This window comes from Colobus angolensis, unplaced genomic scaffold (genome assembly GCF_000951035.1).
Source record: "Colobus angolensis palliatus isolate OR3802 unplaced genomic scaffold, Cang.pa_1.0 Scaffold54, whole genome shotgun sequence".
Lineage (NCBI taxonomy): Eukaryota > Metazoa > Chordata > Mammalia > Primates > Cercopithecidae > Colobus > Colobus angolensis.
Genome location: NW_012118932.1, coordinates 7646579 through 7663082, shown reverse-complemented (window position 1 = coordinate 7663082; position 16504 = coordinate 7646579). Strand labels below are relative to the sequence as shown.

At 37.0% G+C, this 16504-nt stretch overlaps 1 protein-coding gene across 3 annotated transcripts in view; it reads right to left on the bottom strand.

Moving 5' to 3' along the window:
• The window catches only part of AASDH (aminoadipate-semialdehyde dehydrogenase), a 43747-nt gene that overhangs the window by 3871 nt on the left and 23372 nt on the right, over positions 1–16504 (bottom strand). For 2 of the 3 annotated variants that reach the window (XM_011961242.1, XM_011961241.1), the window contains exons 5-13: positions 13345–13586; positions 12571–12677; positions 11901–12073; positions 11266–11458; positions 9220–9335; positions 7151–7946; positions 3035–3198; positions 1463–1585; positions 723–854 (exon numbers count right to left, since the gene is read on the bottom strand). In XM_011961242.1, coding sequence (XP_011816632.1) covers positions 723–854; positions 1463–1585; positions 3035–3198; positions 7151–7946; positions 9220–9335; positions 11266–11458; positions 11901–12073; positions 12571–12677; positions 13345–13586 — 2046 coding nt within the window. The remainder of the gene's footprint in view (positions 1–722; positions 855–1462; positions 1586–3034; positions 3199–7150; positions 7947–9219; positions 9336–11265; positions 11459–11900; positions 12074–12570; positions 12678–13344; positions 13587–16504) is intronic. The other variant, XM_011961243.1, reaches the window with a different exon arrangement.

Sequence of the window (16504 nt, the reverse complement as noted above, 5' to 3'; positions counted from 1 at the left end):
AAAAAAAGAAGTTGGGATTGGGTTGGCTAATAAAAAAATAAAAACAGATAAATGAGTAAAAACATATAGTAAGAAAAAATAAGCTCTGATGTTCAATAGCAGAGTAGGATGACTATAGCCAACAACAATATGTTGTATATTTCAGAACAGCTAAAAGAGAAGATGTGAAATGATCCCAACACATAGAAATGATAAGTACTCACGGTGATGGACACCACAAACACACTGACTTAATCATTATACAGTCTATGCATGTAACAAACTATCACATATGCACCCCATAAATAGGTACAAATGTCTGTATCAATTAAAAGAAACCAGGGGTTTTATTTCAACTTTCATAATCTCAGTAGAAGTTATAATAAAACATGCTAAAAACTGGTAATATTTTTAAAAATTGGGGGAGAGAGATGACAAAAGAAGTGTAGCAATGTTTGGGTAGAAATCTTTTAAATCTACTATGTCTTCTTTAAAAAATTAAGAAATCCATGGCTTCACAACTAAAATGGAACTACTTCTCAACATCTCAACACCATGAGTTGAATAATGATGTTTAAAATGTTACTTCAGTTGTCACCATCTGCTTTGCCTTTGAGAAAAATAAATTTAAAAAAATATATAAATAGAACTATAGATATATAACATTTCTAGTCCTATTTTTTATATATAAATTTATATAGATACATAAAATTTTATATATAAAAAATTTCTCATTCCATTACCTGTTCTCCAAAGTGAGTAAAGCAGAGTAAATTCCCATCTACACAGCCAATACAAATATACTGTGAGCAACATCGTGGGGAAGAGAAGAGTGGTTTTCCACAGGAATGTTTCCAAATAATGTTCCCAGTAGCCTGTCATAGGAAAAAGCAATTCACAGCATTTTACATCATCCTACTAATCAGTTACCCTTTAAAAAACAAACTCATAATCTCCTAGGGGTAGAACTAAAACAGCAGAAAACGCTATAGCGGTAAGCAGACATAAATGAAGCTGCTATACATATATTAAATCAATCAGTGCTATTTATGAGAACTAGGAAAAAGGCTTGCAATAAAACCAGCAAAGAAAAACACTAGCACCTAAGAGCTATCCCTATGATGGACATAAAGTTCTTAATATGATGAAAAAAATTTTGTCAATTTTGAACCCGGGAGGCGGAGGTTGCAGTGAGCCGAGATCACACCACTGCACTCCAGCCTGGGCAACAGAGCAAGACTCTAAAAAAAAAAAAAAAAAAAAAATATATATATATATATATATACACACACACACACATACAGGAATTTAAATTTTCTTATCTTTCTAGATCTCGTATCAATCATTTTTAATGAATTCTAGTTTGGTGTATGTGGACTACTATAACTGAAAACTACTCAAACTTTCAGAGCTCAAAGCAAAAATTTCAAAAATTTAAAGAAAAGATAGGTAATAAAATCAATATGTATTATTTTATGCCTACAGGATTTACAGCCAGTAAAAGTCCTCCCAATGTAGCAAAATACAAATGATGTGGAATCGGGTTCAAACACGGAGAGGAAAAGACAGTTCCTCCACATTTTGACTTCCAAACACACTTCTTTCTCTGCAAATAAGAAAACAAATTAATTTGTTTTTGCTGATGGTTAACAAATCCATATATCCTACCCTTCATGATATTATGTCTGTTTAGTTAACATACGTTTTTTCTTTAGTATAAAATACATGCCTATTATGGAGAATCAGATTAATATAAAGACAAAGGACACCACCCAGAGACAACCAATGTTAACATTTTAGCATTTTCTCATTTCTTTTTGGGGTATGGGTGTGTGTGTATGTCTGTGCGCACACATCTGAGAATATGTGTATATACACACACATGATTTAATATAGTTGAGATCATTCTGAATATACAACTTGGTATCACGTTTTGCTCACTGATTTTGTAATATTATTTAAATATAATTTTAATGCATAATATCCCATATGAACATAAATAATTTCTCTACCTTATCATTGAATGTTTTTTGGAATTTCTAGGTATTACAAACAACTTAGAAATAGGCATCTTAATGCATATATTTGACTATGTTTCTGATTATTTTGCCAGGATTTCTAAAAAAATAATTTTATTGGACCAAGGATATGATATTGTTACCTATGGTCAAATCAAATCATTTTCATTAGAGGCCTCACTAGTTACAACCTCTTACCACTCTCATCAGCATTTAATGTTATGACGAATATGCTTCCTAATCTAATACCATTTGTTTCTCTATCTCAGAGTTTTTAATTTTCACTCCTTTGATTATTAAATTTATGAACTATTTATATACATTTACTAGTCATCTCTTCTTTGGGGTCCTGTGTATTTATGTCCTTTGTTTATTTTTCTATCTATCTGGATCTTTATATTTTAATAATTTGTATTTGATCTTCATTTTCATTAATATTTATAAACATAAATGAATTTCCACCTTTTTCACATCTATTTCAAAAATTTTCCCAGCTTAATTTCATAATTCTTATATAACATTTTAATTTTTATGTAATCAGGTCTTAAAATATCTTATTGATATCTTCCTTTGTCATTTTTTTCTACTGTCAAGATGATAATCCTAAATTCTTTACATTCCAAAACTCTGAGTAGCACACTTATTTGTGGTAAATTTGGCAATGAAGTTAAAAAGGTCTTAAGATTTTAAGACTTAATTAATGCTTTATTCTTCCCAGACCACAGTGATAAGCTTGGGAAATAGTTAATATCTGTTCCAAGGCTCAACTGCACCTGACAGTTACTCACGCTTCTTCTAAGTATTAGAAATTTAATGCTTCTATGCTTATGATATTAGACTAATAAGGTAATTTTTTTTTTTTTTTTTTTTGAGATACAGTCTCACTCTGTCACCCAGACTGGAATACATTGTCACAATCTTGGCTCACTGTAACCTCCACCTCCCAGGTTCACACAATCCTCCCACCTCAGCCTCTAGAGTAGCTACCATTACAGGCATGTGCCACCGTGCCCAGTTAATTTGAGGTGAATTCTTACATAAATATCTAAAGCATATGCATGCTGGTCATGAGATCCAATGTAAATGAGTCCTGTGGTTGGATCCATGGTTGCTGAGCTTTTGACAGCATCTCCAGTAGTAAACATCCAGTATTTTTCTCCACTATTACTTTTCAGAACATAAACTAATCCATTATAACAGCCTGCCAAGAAACAAAGCACAAAAGATTTGATATAGATATATTACTGGAAAATAATTCTTTAGCCTATATCATGCTATTTATATTCAGTCCTCCTCTTATACATAGGCTCTATGATCAGCTTATCTGGCTTACATTTTAGCAATGTAAAGCAGAAACTGAATTAGTAATCACTTGTGTAAAATATCTACTTAGTAGATATATCTTGTCTTTTAAAAGTACTTCACTAATTTTTTTACATACTTATTTTTAAAAAGTGCTTCACTACTGAAAAAATAATAAAGCACACTGGTGGAGAGAGATTTTTGACACATCTGGATTCAGATTTCATCACAACTCTCATTGGGCATTTAAATCACCCAGTGTTGCTAAGCTCCAAATTATTCATCTGCAGAATGTGGAGTCATCTACTTCCAGGGTTACTGTGACAATTCAGATAATGTGAATACATGCCCAGTGCATAGAAGGTGTTTAAGAAGTGCTAACATTAACAGTCAATGTTCATTGAGCATTTACTATGTGTCAGGTGCTATTCTAAGTATGTTACATCTATTAATTCATTTAATCCTCACAGTGAAGTAAGTACTATTATAACCACATTTTATAGATGATAAAATTGAAGCACAGAGAGACTAAATTACTGGGGAAAAATTACACAGTTCATATGTGGCAGAACCAAGATTTGAATCTAAGAAGTCAAGCTCTAGAGCCTATGCTCTTAACAACTAAACTACTTTTCCCAAATTGCTGCTATGGATGAGAAGACAGGGCAGGAGTCCTTGACCTTGGTGTAGTCAAAATAACCTAGCCGGAAGTACAGATTGTTCAAATTTACAAAGTGAAGGTCACTGAAATTCCCTGGAGATCATGAAAATCAGGAGAAGTAGAATTTGGGGACAGCTATTTAGGGCAATTTCATTGACGTCCACTCTCTAGATGGCTCTGCCTATGGCCACTGCCACTCATTTGAGACCCAATTCCCAATGTACTTTTTATGCTTTTTTTCCCCCTGGCAGTTATTAGTTAGTAGCAAGAAAGTAGTGACCAGCTCAGAGATGACAAAGAGAAATGTCCTACATAGTAGAGCACCCCAGAACTCACCTGGGTAAAGATTTCTGTCAATTCAGTTTAATTCCAAAAGACAATACAGAAGAAAATTTTTTGAACTTCGGTTAGGCAAAGATCGCTAAGATGACACTGAAAGCATGACCCATTAAAAAAATTAAAATGGACTTCATCAAAATAAAGGACTCCTCTTCAAAAGACACTATGTCACTATGCTAAGAGAATAAAACACAAGCCCCAGACTGAGAGAAAACATGCAAAACATATATCTGATAAATTATTTGTATTCAGAATACATAAAACAATTCTTAAAACTCAATTTAAAAAACTTAAAAATGGGAAAAAGATTTCAATAGACACTTCATAAAAGATATACAGATAGCAAAAGAGCTTATGAAAAGGTGCTCACCAGACATGGTGGCTCAAGTCTGTAATCCCAGCACTTTGGGAGGCTGAGGTGGGCAGATCGCTTGAGCCCAGGAGGTTGAAACCAGCCTGGGCAACCTGCAGAAGCTCTGTCTCTACAAAAGTTACAAACATTAACCAGGTGTGGTGGTGCATGTCTGTAGTCCCAGCTACTCCAGAGGCTGAGGTGGGAGGATCATCTGAGCCCAGGAGTTCGAGGGTGTAGTGAGCCATGATCACGCCCCTGTACTCCAGCCTGGGTGACAGAGCAAGACCCTGTCTCAAAAAAAGGAAAAAAAAAAAAAAAAAAAAAAGATGTTCAACATCACTAGTCACTAGGGAAAGGCAAATTAAAACCACAATAAAACACCACTCATGATTATTTCAATGGCCATAACAAAAAAAATTAAAGCTGACAATACCAAGTACTAGCAAGAATGTGGTGCAACTGGACCTTCACACATCGATGGTGCAAACGCAAAACAGTTTAGTCACTTTGGGAAACAATTCAGCAGTTTCTTATCCTTCAGCTGTATTACTGAAAGTGTCCTGTAGTATAATTTTTAAAATGCTGTTGTTTAAAGGGGAAGAAGGAAGAATCAAATTCAGATTCAAGTAGACTGCTGCTAGGATAGCACAAGTAGGAAAAGTTATTCCTACGCCTTTAGTCTGAAAAGTTTTGATGAAGATTCCATGAGCATATAAAATGAAACCTAACATATCTGGGAGAGTAAAAAGAGAGTTGTAGTCAGGGGGAGATACTATACCCAGGACCCCCATATTCCTAATAAAGTCACCTATACCTTAATGAAACTGAGCAGCAGGTAGTAGCTAACACTTAATGAGCACTTTGAAAAAATGCTCGCCAGACATGGTGGCTCACGCCTGTAGGGGGCTGAGGTAGGTGGATCACCTGAGCCCAGGAGTTTGAGATCAGCCTGGGTAACCTGCAGAAACTCTAACTACAAAAAATTCAAACATTAGCCAGGTGTGGTGGCACATTCCTAGCAAGGCACCAATGGATTCATAAACAATTATCTCATTTAATTCTCCCAAAAGCTTGATAAAGATTCTGGTGGTTTTAAAATATGTCCAGGAGGCCGGGCGAAGTGGCTCACACCTGTAATTCCAGAACTTTGGGACGCCAAGGCGGGTGGATCACAAGGTCAGGAGTTCAATACCAGCCTGATCAACATGGTGAAACTCCAACTCTACTAAAAATACAAAAATTAGCTAGTCGTGGTGGCGTGTGCCTGTAGTCCCAGCTACCCAAGAGGCTGAGGCAGGAGAATCACTTGAACCCGGGAGGCGGAGGTTGCAGTGAACCGAGATCACGCCGCTACACTCCAGCCCGAGCAACAGAGCCAGACTCCGTCTCAAAAAAAAAAACAGTCCATGAATTCTTTGATGCACTTCCTTTCAAGAGGTGGAGCCTAATTCTCTTCCCCTTGAGTGTGGCTTGAACTGAGTTATGCACCTTTCATTTATTTATTTATTTCATTTATTTATTAACAGAGTCCTGCTCTGTTTGCTCTGACCAGAGTGCAGTGGCACAATCACCACTCACAGCAGCCTTAACCTACTGGGCTCCAGTGATCCTCCCACCTCAGCCATTCAAGTAGCTGGGACTATAGGCATGTACTACCATAGCTAGTTAATGTTTGTATTTTTTGTAGAGACAGAGTTTCTGCATGTTACCCAGGCTGGTCTTGAACTCCTGGGTACAAGTGATCCGTCTGCCTTGGTCTGTCAAAGTGCTGATATTACGGGTGTGAGCCACCACGCCTGGCTGAGTTATGTACTTCTACTTAACAAAAGAAAACAAAAAATGATGGTATGGAATTTGGGACACTGGGTCATAAAAGGTACTCTGTTCCTCCTTTCCTGCTGTCTCCTGGATCACTCACTCTGAGGAATGTTAGCTGCCATGCTGTAAGGGCAGTCAAGCAGCCTAGAGAGAGGAGCATGTGGCAAGAATTGAAGATTCCTGTCAGAACCAGCAAAGAACTGAGGCTTTCTGCTAATAGTGATGCAAATGAGCTATCTTGGCAGATTTTCCAACCCAAGTCAAGCTTTCAGATGGCTATAGCCAGAACTGCCAGCTAAGCTGCTCCTGAATTGCTAACCCATAAAAACTATGAGATAATAAACCTGTGTTGTTCTAGGTTGTTGAGTTTTGGGGTATTTGCGATGCAGGAACACATTTTATTATTATTCCCATTTTACCCACAAGGAAAGTGACATTCTAAGAGGTTCAGTAACCTGCCAAAGGTCACAGACCTCATAATAGCTATAGAGATAGGTTCAAATCCAGGGACTCCTGACCCCAAGGCCCACATTGTTAAACAGCACAGGGTTGACTATTATTTTTTGACAGCAACCAAACCCATCATACATAGATTTTTTAAAAATTTAACTTGTGCCTATGAAGATTATTGTACGGTAATTCAATTTAACTCCACAAACTTCAAATTTAAAAACTTACCCACCACAATAAAGTTTCCACACTTAGATACACATGCTGAGGATTCAATTCGATCTCCCAAAAGCTGTTCCCATTTCACCTTCCCAGAGTACAAGTCAACTGCCTTCATTCTATGAGAATGGGAACCAATGTACACGGTTGTAGATGACTTATCGAAAGTGGGTATTACAACCAGCGGTGAGGCATCTACGCACTTGCCTGTGTCTGACCTCCACCTCACATGTAACTCCATTTTCTGAGTCCCTATCACAGGTTTCCCCTCTTCAGAAACTTTCACAACATAGGATGGATCTTTTGACTTCCCAATAAGAACTGGAGAATTTAAGTCTTTCACATTTTGAATGTTGGTCTGTGAAATTGAATCAGAAGGATAGGCTGAAGAGCAATGTCCTAACTTTGTTGAAAACCTAGTGGTATTCAGAGACAAAATTTGACTCCCTCTGCTCAGTGCAACAAAAGCATTAATCTCATTGTGGCAACTTAAAGTCACGATAGCTTTCTGATGTAAAGATGTTCCACTGGCTTCCTCTTGATTAATGTCGCTAAGTTTCCTTTTTGTGGCACAACTCTTCCTGAATGTCAAATCTTCATCTGGAAACACTGTTTGAAGAATGTGATTATAAATCTCTAAAATGGAACTGCTGAGAATAATTTCCAGAAGCCCAGGCACTGATGTACCAACAAGTTTTTCAATTTCACTGAGGAGCCGGATGGACTTTAAGGAATCTCCACCACTATTTAAGAAGACTGACTCATCAGGAACCTTCAAAAGATCTTCCGGGAGATTCAGAGTAGACTACAGATGAGAGAATAGAGACATATGTGACGTAAAGGTCTAAAATCAAAAGACTTCAACATTTACAGGTAATATAGAGAGATGAGAGTACCTACATTAATAATTAGAAATATAGGCTGGGCACAGTGGCTCACACCTGTAATCCCAGTACTTTGGGAGGCTGAGGTGGGTGGATCACCTGAGGTCAGGAGCTCGAGACCATCCTGGCCAACACAGTGAAACCCCATCTCTACTAAAACATGAAAATTAGCTAGGCGTGGTGGTACCCACCTATAATCTCAGGTACTGAGAAGGCTGAGGCAGGACAAACACTTGAAGCCGGGGGTGGAGGTTGCAGTGAGCCAAGATTGTGCCACTGCACTCCCACCTGGGCAACAGAGTAAATCTCTGTCTCAAAAATAATAATAATAATAACAATTATAAATATAAAATAAATACTTTTAATAATAAAATAAAGTTTTAAATTATTTTATTTATGCTAAAGGAGATCACTGTGCTACCAATTTTGTCACAAATTCACCCTAAAAGTACAAAATATACCTCCCTTTAGAGCTGTTTTCTTACCCATAAAATTGGGACAAAAACATCTGATTTATTAATTATAAAGCCCACAAGATACCAATAGCCATCTATAATATGGGAATAATTTGTCTTTGGTTGCTTCATATAAATCAAAATTACTTTCCAAGAATCTAAAAATGAAGTAGATGAGACTTTTATCTTAGATACCCTCTATTTTTAGATAAGGCTACACAATTACATCCTCTTTTCAGAACCCTTTAGAAGCGAAAAATCTGTATTTTATTTAAGAAAATTTATTAATTTATTGAGATATATTTAAAGAATTCTCTCAAGTAGAAATACATATTGTTACTGAAAGTTCTTTTGGAATAATGATGTAAGCCCTAAGCCTAACAGACAACACACTGTGCTATAGCAAGATTTGGCTATTTTCTCAGCTCTGACAAGAGTGTTACTACATTCCACCGATCCTCTCAGAGAAAAGTTATGTCAAAACAGGTTTTGTCTACTTGTGCCTTTTATGACTACTCCACTTTCAATAAATTTCTTCATGGGGAACTTAATCTAGTCTTACAGTAGAGAACCTAACCTTCATTTTAATACAAATTGGATAAATGAAGCCGTAATACCTAACATCTGGGTAGCAATAACATTCTCAGAAAATTTTATCCAACTTGTTAGGATGATAGCATTCCCTAAAGATATAAAATGACCTCCTTATAATAATAATTTTGTAACTTAAAAATTGTACCTTCCACAAATACTGTAATTTTCCCCAAAGGTCCTCTTTCCCACTGAGTTTATTCTCAGACTTCAAGTTTATGTAGTTTAAATATATCGTGTTTAACTCAGAAACATCAATTTTGCCTTAATATAAAAGAGAAATAACAAATGTTTTAAAACATTTTAAAATTTCACTCAAAGCCTTTATATATTCATTAGCCATACACATTTTTTTTTTTGTACAACACAGAAATTGTATAAAGAGTTTGTTGTCAACAATGAATTCTAAAAAGTTGTCTGATGCTACCAAGAATGTAGAGAGAATTAGATGAGAAACAGGCCAGGCATAGTGGCTCACTCCTGTAACCCCAACACTTTGGGAGGCTGAGGTGGGAGGATCGCTTGAGGCTAGGTGTTCAAGACTAGCCTGGGCAACACAGCAAGACCCTGTCTCTACAAAAAAAATTAAAAATTGGCCTGTAGTTCTAGTTACTCGGGAGGCTTAGATGGGAGGATCACTTGAACCCAGGAAGTTGAGACTGCGGCAGTGAGCCCTGATTGCCCACTGCATTCCAGCTTGGATGAAGAAGTGAGACCCTGTCTCCAAAAAAAAAAAGAAAGAAAAAGAAAACAAGGAGCTAATATTTATCCAATTTATCTCTATTTCAAGAGTTAAAGAAATAGGTTCCATTAACTGAGCAATTACTGCATTTTGAAGTATATATTAAGTAAAAATGAAATTGGGAAGGCAATATAATATGGTGATTAAGATTATGTATTTTGAAGTCAAACAGTGCTAGACAGACAAAACAAACAATAATAAAAATAAAATTAAAATAAAAAACAGTCACAGAATATCAATTCTACCACCGTGTAGGCTAATTGTATGTGTCCATGTGAGTGGGCCACAGGGTGCCCAGATTAAACATTTTTCTGACTGGGTCTGTGAGGGTGCTTCTGGATGAGATTAGTATATGAATCTAATTAAGGACTCAGTAAAGTAGATTGGGCATCATCCAAACTGTTGAGGGCCAAAATAGAAAAAAAGGCAGAGAAAGGAAGAATTTGCACCCTTTTTCTTTCTCTTTTTTGAGACGGAGTCTCACTCTGTTGCCCAGGCTGGAGTGCAGTGGTGCAACCTTGGCTTACTGTAACCTCCTCCTCCTGGGTTCAAGCGATCCTCCCACCTCAGCCTCTCAAGTAGCTGGGACTACAGGTGTGCACCACTGCACTCGGCTAATGTTTTTTGTATTTTTAGTAGAGACAGGGTTTCACCATTTTGGCCAGGCTGGTCTCAAACTCCCAACCTTAAGTGATCCATCTGCCTTGGCATCCGAAAGTGCTGGGATTACAGGCGTGAGTCACCACACCTGGCATGCACCCTCTTTGTGTCACTGCTTAAGCTAGGACATCTCATCTCCTCCTGTCCTCAAACAGGGATTTACATCATCAGCTTCCCTGATTCTCAGGCCTTAGGACACAGACTGAATACAGCACTGACTTTCCTGAGTCTCCAGTTTGCCAAAGGGAGATTAGACTTCTTAGCTTCCATAAATGCACGGGCCAATTCCTGACAATAAATCTTTTATATATCTATATATTGGTTCTGTTTCTGGAGAACCCTGACTACTATACTAATATAACCACTAACTAGCAAAATGATTTTTGGAAAATTACTTAACCTCTTTTTTAGATGTTGCCAAGTCTGGAGTACAGTAGCTATTTACAGGCACAAACAGAGCATATTGTACCCTCAAACTCCTGGCCTCAAGTCATCCTCCACTTTAGCTTCCCTGAATGGCTGAAACTACAGGCGCTCACCACTATGCCCCACTGAATTATTTAACCTCTTTAAGCCTTATTTTCCTCATCTGTAAATAGGAATAATACCACCTATCCACAGGATTTTCTGAAGGTAAAATGAATTAATTATACAGTGTTCAAAAGAGGGTCTATCATAATAAATGCTAGTACCATTTACAAAAATAATAAAGATTTATGTGATCATTAAGCTAGTTATGAATACAATTAGTATCATTTGGCACTCAAACATATCTGCTTTAAATTACTTTACCGTGGGATGTAAATGGTAGAGAATCAATCAATACAAGCTCATCCGGGATTGCATGACTTGGAAGATATTTCTGCAGTTCTTTAAAGACGTATTCTTTTACTGAAGCATCTTTAGACACCATGAAGAGAATTAATTTTTCCTGATTATACCATGTAACTGCACAAGACTCCACTTGCTGAAGCTCTTCAGCAACCTATAAGAGAGATTATCCCAATTTGCCAATGAGGATATTTACAAACAAGCTTCCTAAAAGCTTACTTTTTAATGTCTGAAATCAAAACAGCTGAATTAAATGTTGGCATATACTGGAGATTTTTTTAAAAATTGCTTTGCTACTGTTACTATTACTTGCACATAGGGTTCATAATATTTTTCAAGATAATAGGTCCTAAAGCAAAATAAGCCAGTTTAATTTCACAAATATTAAAATTCAATTTGTCACTTATTTAAAGAATAACCATCTCTTCATGCTGAGGATAAGGGGCACCCTGAATTATTCATACCTTTTATTGTAATTCATCACTAACACAAAAATGTCAGGTGTAAATAATAGAGACCCCAGCACAGAAAATTGGTGGTGGCTGCTTCTAATACTTACATATATTAATAGATAGTCAATATTTAAATAATTCTACCTGTTGCACAAGTTCAATGTTAAGACGTTTGCCATGACGTTTGATCTGACTGTCTTTTCGTCCCAAAAAAAAAATCTCTCCATCTTTCACAGTCACAAAGTCTCCTGTAGCTCGCATTGTGCCAAGTGGTACTGTCACTTCATCATTAAGAAAACACACTCTGTTTCTGCCACCTTCCCAAGATATAAACACCAATGTCATAAAAATTCAAGGGAAATATATTAAAAACCGTAAAATCAACAACATCTCCAAAAGTTTGGTGACTAAGTTTCAAAATTTAAATACTAAAAGAGGGGCTCATTTTAAAATGTTATCTGATAAAACTAGACACAATAAATTCAGTAAATAAGCAAAGAGATAAAATGAAATTTATTTCTTAAAATTTATAGATTTAAACATTCTTAGACTACTGATTAAATATAATTTTGGTTATAAATATAAATATGAAGGTCCAAGTTACAATTTCTAAATTACTTTTATTAATGTATTAGACATTATTATCTGAAACAATTATTGTAACATTTGGTATTTCATGACTATATGAATGAGATTAAAAATTATCACTGAAAAGCATGAGATAGACAAAAGAAAAAGAGGAAAGGAATAAAATTAACACATCAGATCATTTTTCTTGAAAAAAAAAATTCCCAATCAACAAATATAAAACAACCTAAAAATACTTGGCCACTGCCTTCCTGAATTGTGAAGCCATGAGTATCTCTGACTTCAACTACTGTTCCAAGAAGTGGAAATCCCAGTTGTACAGGCAATTCACATCTATGAAAATAAGATCCAGAACAGATTTAAAATTTTTCATTTGAATAGAATATTTTCCAATATATTTAAATCATACTGTACCAAATAAAGAAAAAAAGTTTGTTATGCTATAATTCAAAGACTGACAAGAGGAAAAGGTTAGGTGGAAAGGTAATCATATATATTATTCATTACTATTTAGTACGAAAATTTGTAGCAGTATCTTGGCACCAGCTATAGTAAGGAAGGTTCTGGATTCCCAACTTAAAATATCAGATACAATCATGTTTCTAAAATTATTACCCCAGCGCCTATCAAAACCAAAAACACGGCCGGGCGCGGTGGCTCAAGCCTGTAATCCCAGCACTTTGGGAGGCCGAGACAGGCGGATCACGAGGTCAGGAGATCGAGACCATCCTGGCTAACACAGTGAAACCCCGTCTGTACTACAAAATACAAAAAACTAGCCGGGCGAGGTGGCAGGCAACTGTAGTCCCAGCTACTCGGGAGGCGGAGGCAGGAGAATGGCATAAACCCGGGAGGCGGAGCTTGCAGTGAGCTGAGATCCGGCCACCGCACTCCAGCCCGGGCGACAGAGCGAGACTCCGTCTCAAAAAAAAAAAAAAAAAACCAAAAACACTGTCAGTGTTAAGATCCTAGAAATACATAGTATAATGAAGACCCTTACTTTAAAGTAGAGTTAAGAATCTTCTCTGGAATCCTATAAATGGTTGCCCAACTTGATACCTCTGTGATACCATAAACATTAAATATTTGTGTTTTATTGCCTTCTCCTCTCCAGCTTCTAAGAACTGTCAATGATGGAAACGCTTCACCACCAAGGGCTAATACTCGAAGAGAAGTAGTGGCTGACAAAACATTTGACTTGATAAGCTTAGATCCAAATCTTCTAAGCAATGTTGGTGTTGCCTGTAGATACATTAAAAATAATTTATTTATTTCCCTTCACTTCTTTAAAAAGGTAAGCACTGTAGTTATTATTTCAAAGTTTTTAGAGCCCACATGGAAATTAAGGCTGTGTTTATCAAATGGGAAATCCCATTTGGAAAACTACTGGTACAACATTATCTTCTTGTTTTTGTTTTCGTTTGTTTGTTTGTTTGTTTGAGACAGGGTCTCAGTCTGTCGACCAGGCTGGAGTGCAGTAGCATGATCACAGCTCACTGCAACCTCAACCTCCCAGGCCCAAGTCATCATCCCACCTCAGCCTCCTGAACAGCTGGGACTACAGGCACATACCACCACACCTAGCTGATTTTTAAAATTTTTTGTACAAATAGAGCCTGTGTTGCCCTGGTCTTGGACTCCTGGGCTCAAGCAATCCTCCCACCTTGGCCTCCCAAAGCACTAGGATTACAGGCGTGAGAGCCAACATTATCTTCCTAATGTGGATATCACTTATGCTTTAGAAAAAAACTCAAGCAAAAATATTACTTATATTTCATCATACAGTTCATACAAAAAGGTTTAAGGATAAAAAGGACAAAATCTATAAAATCAATTTACCTTTTCTTTCTTACTCTGTATAAAAAGTATACAAAAGGGTTTAAAAACGTGCCTAAGTAGCTCTCTCCTCCCGCCATCCAAGATGCTGAAAGGAAAGAAGGCCAAGGGAAAGAAGGTGGCTCCGGCCCCTGCTGTCATGAAGAAGCAGGAGGCCAAGAAAGTGGTGAATCCCCTGTTTGAGAAAAGGCCTAAGAATTTGGCACTGGACAGGACATCCAGCCCAAAAGAGACCTCACCCGCTTTGTGAAATGGCCCCTCTCTATCAGGTTGCAGCGGCAGAGAGCCATCCTCTATAAGCAGCTGAAAGTGCCTCCTGCAATTAACCAGTTCACCCAGGCCCTGGACCACCAAACAGCTACTCCGCTGCTTAAACTGGCCCACAAGTACAGACCACAGACAAAGCAAGAAAAGAAGCAGAGGCTGTTGGCCTGGGCCAAGAAGAAAGCTGCTGGCAAAGGGGACGTGCCCACTAAGAGACCACTTGTCCTTACAGCAGGAGTTAACACCATCACCACCTTGGTGGAGAACGAGAAAGTTCAGCTGGTGGTGATTGCACACGATGTGGATCCCATCGAGTTAGTTGTCTTCTTGCCTGCCCTGTGTCATAAAATGGGGGTCCCTTAGTGCATTATCAAGGGGAAGGCAAGACTGGGATGTCTAGTCCACGGGAAGACCTGTACCACTGTCGCCTTCACACAGGTTAACTTGGAAGACAAAGGCATTTTGGCTAAGCTAGTGGAAGCTATCAGGACCAATTACAATGACAGACACGATGAGATCCGCCGTCACTGGTGTGGCAATGTCCTGGCTCCCAAGTCTGTGGCTCACGTCGCCAAGCTCGAAAAGGCAAACGCTAAAGAACTTGCCACTAAACTGGGTTAAATGTGCACTGCTGAGTTTTCTGTACATAAAAATAATTAATACAAATTTTCCTTAAAAAATGTGCCTAAGTAAAACAATAATGAATAAAGATTGATAACAAAAGCTTTATTGAGGTATAACTGACATATAATAAACTATTTTAAGTATACAATTTAATATGGTTTGATAGACATATATACTAGCAAAACCATCACCACAATCAAAATAATGAACATAACTGTCTTAGTTGATTCGGATTACTATAACAAAAAAAATGTATACTAGGTAAGAAATGTAGTGCTCACAGTTCTGAAGATAGGGAAGTCCAAGATCAAGGTGCGGGCAGACTTACTGTCTGGTGAATACTCTACTTCACAGATGGTACCTTCTTGTTGTGTTCTCACATGGTAGAAGGAACCAACAAGCAACCTCAGGTGTCTTTTATAAGAGCACTAATCTTATTCATGAGGTTCCCACCCTCATGACATAGTCATCTCCTGAAAGCCCCACATCTTAACAACAACAGATTGGGGATTAGATTTCAACATATGAATTCTGGAGAGACACAAACATTCAGATGACAGCAATATTCATCACTCCCAAAATTACCTGTGTACCACTCTAAGTCTCCTCTCCAACTGGATCCCTTATCCAGACAACCACTGATCTATTTTCTGTCACTATAGATCAGAATAATCTTGTATAATTCCATTAATATAAATTATATATAAAATTATGAACAGAAATTATATATTCCATTTATATAAATGGAATCATAAAATACATAGCCTGTTTTGGCCTGGCTTCTTTCACTCAACATAATAGATACAATTCATCTCTGCTGCTGAGTGTATCGACAGTTTTTTTCTTTTTTATTGCTAAGTAGTATTCTATAGCACGAATCAGGACTGGGTTTCACTGTTCCATATAAAGTTTAGGATCAACTTACTCATTTCTAACAAAAAAGCCTATTGGATTTTGCTAGAAAGTGTGTTTAATTTACAGGTCAATTTGGGAAGAAATGCAATCTCAACAATATTAAAACTTCTAATCTATAAAGACAAAATATTATTTAGGTCTCTAATTTCTATCAACAATGTTTTATAGTGTTCAGTGTACTAATCTTGCTCTTTAGCTTTATTCCTATTTTATTGTTTTTGATGCTAGTGTAAATATTAATTTCATTTTTAGATTTTTCTTTAATACATATACATATAAATATATATGTACAAATACACCCCCACCCTCCTACAAGATTTTCTATATACAGGATCACACCAACTGCATATACGGAGAGTTGTACTTCCTCCTGTCCAACGTTAAGCACCTTTAATTTTTTTCCTTCTTGCCTTATTGTACTGGCAAGAACCACCAGAATGTTGAAGTGGCAAAGGCAAACTTGCTTGCCTTGTTCCCAATCTTAGGGTCAAAGCATTCAGTCTTTTTTTAATTTTTTTTTT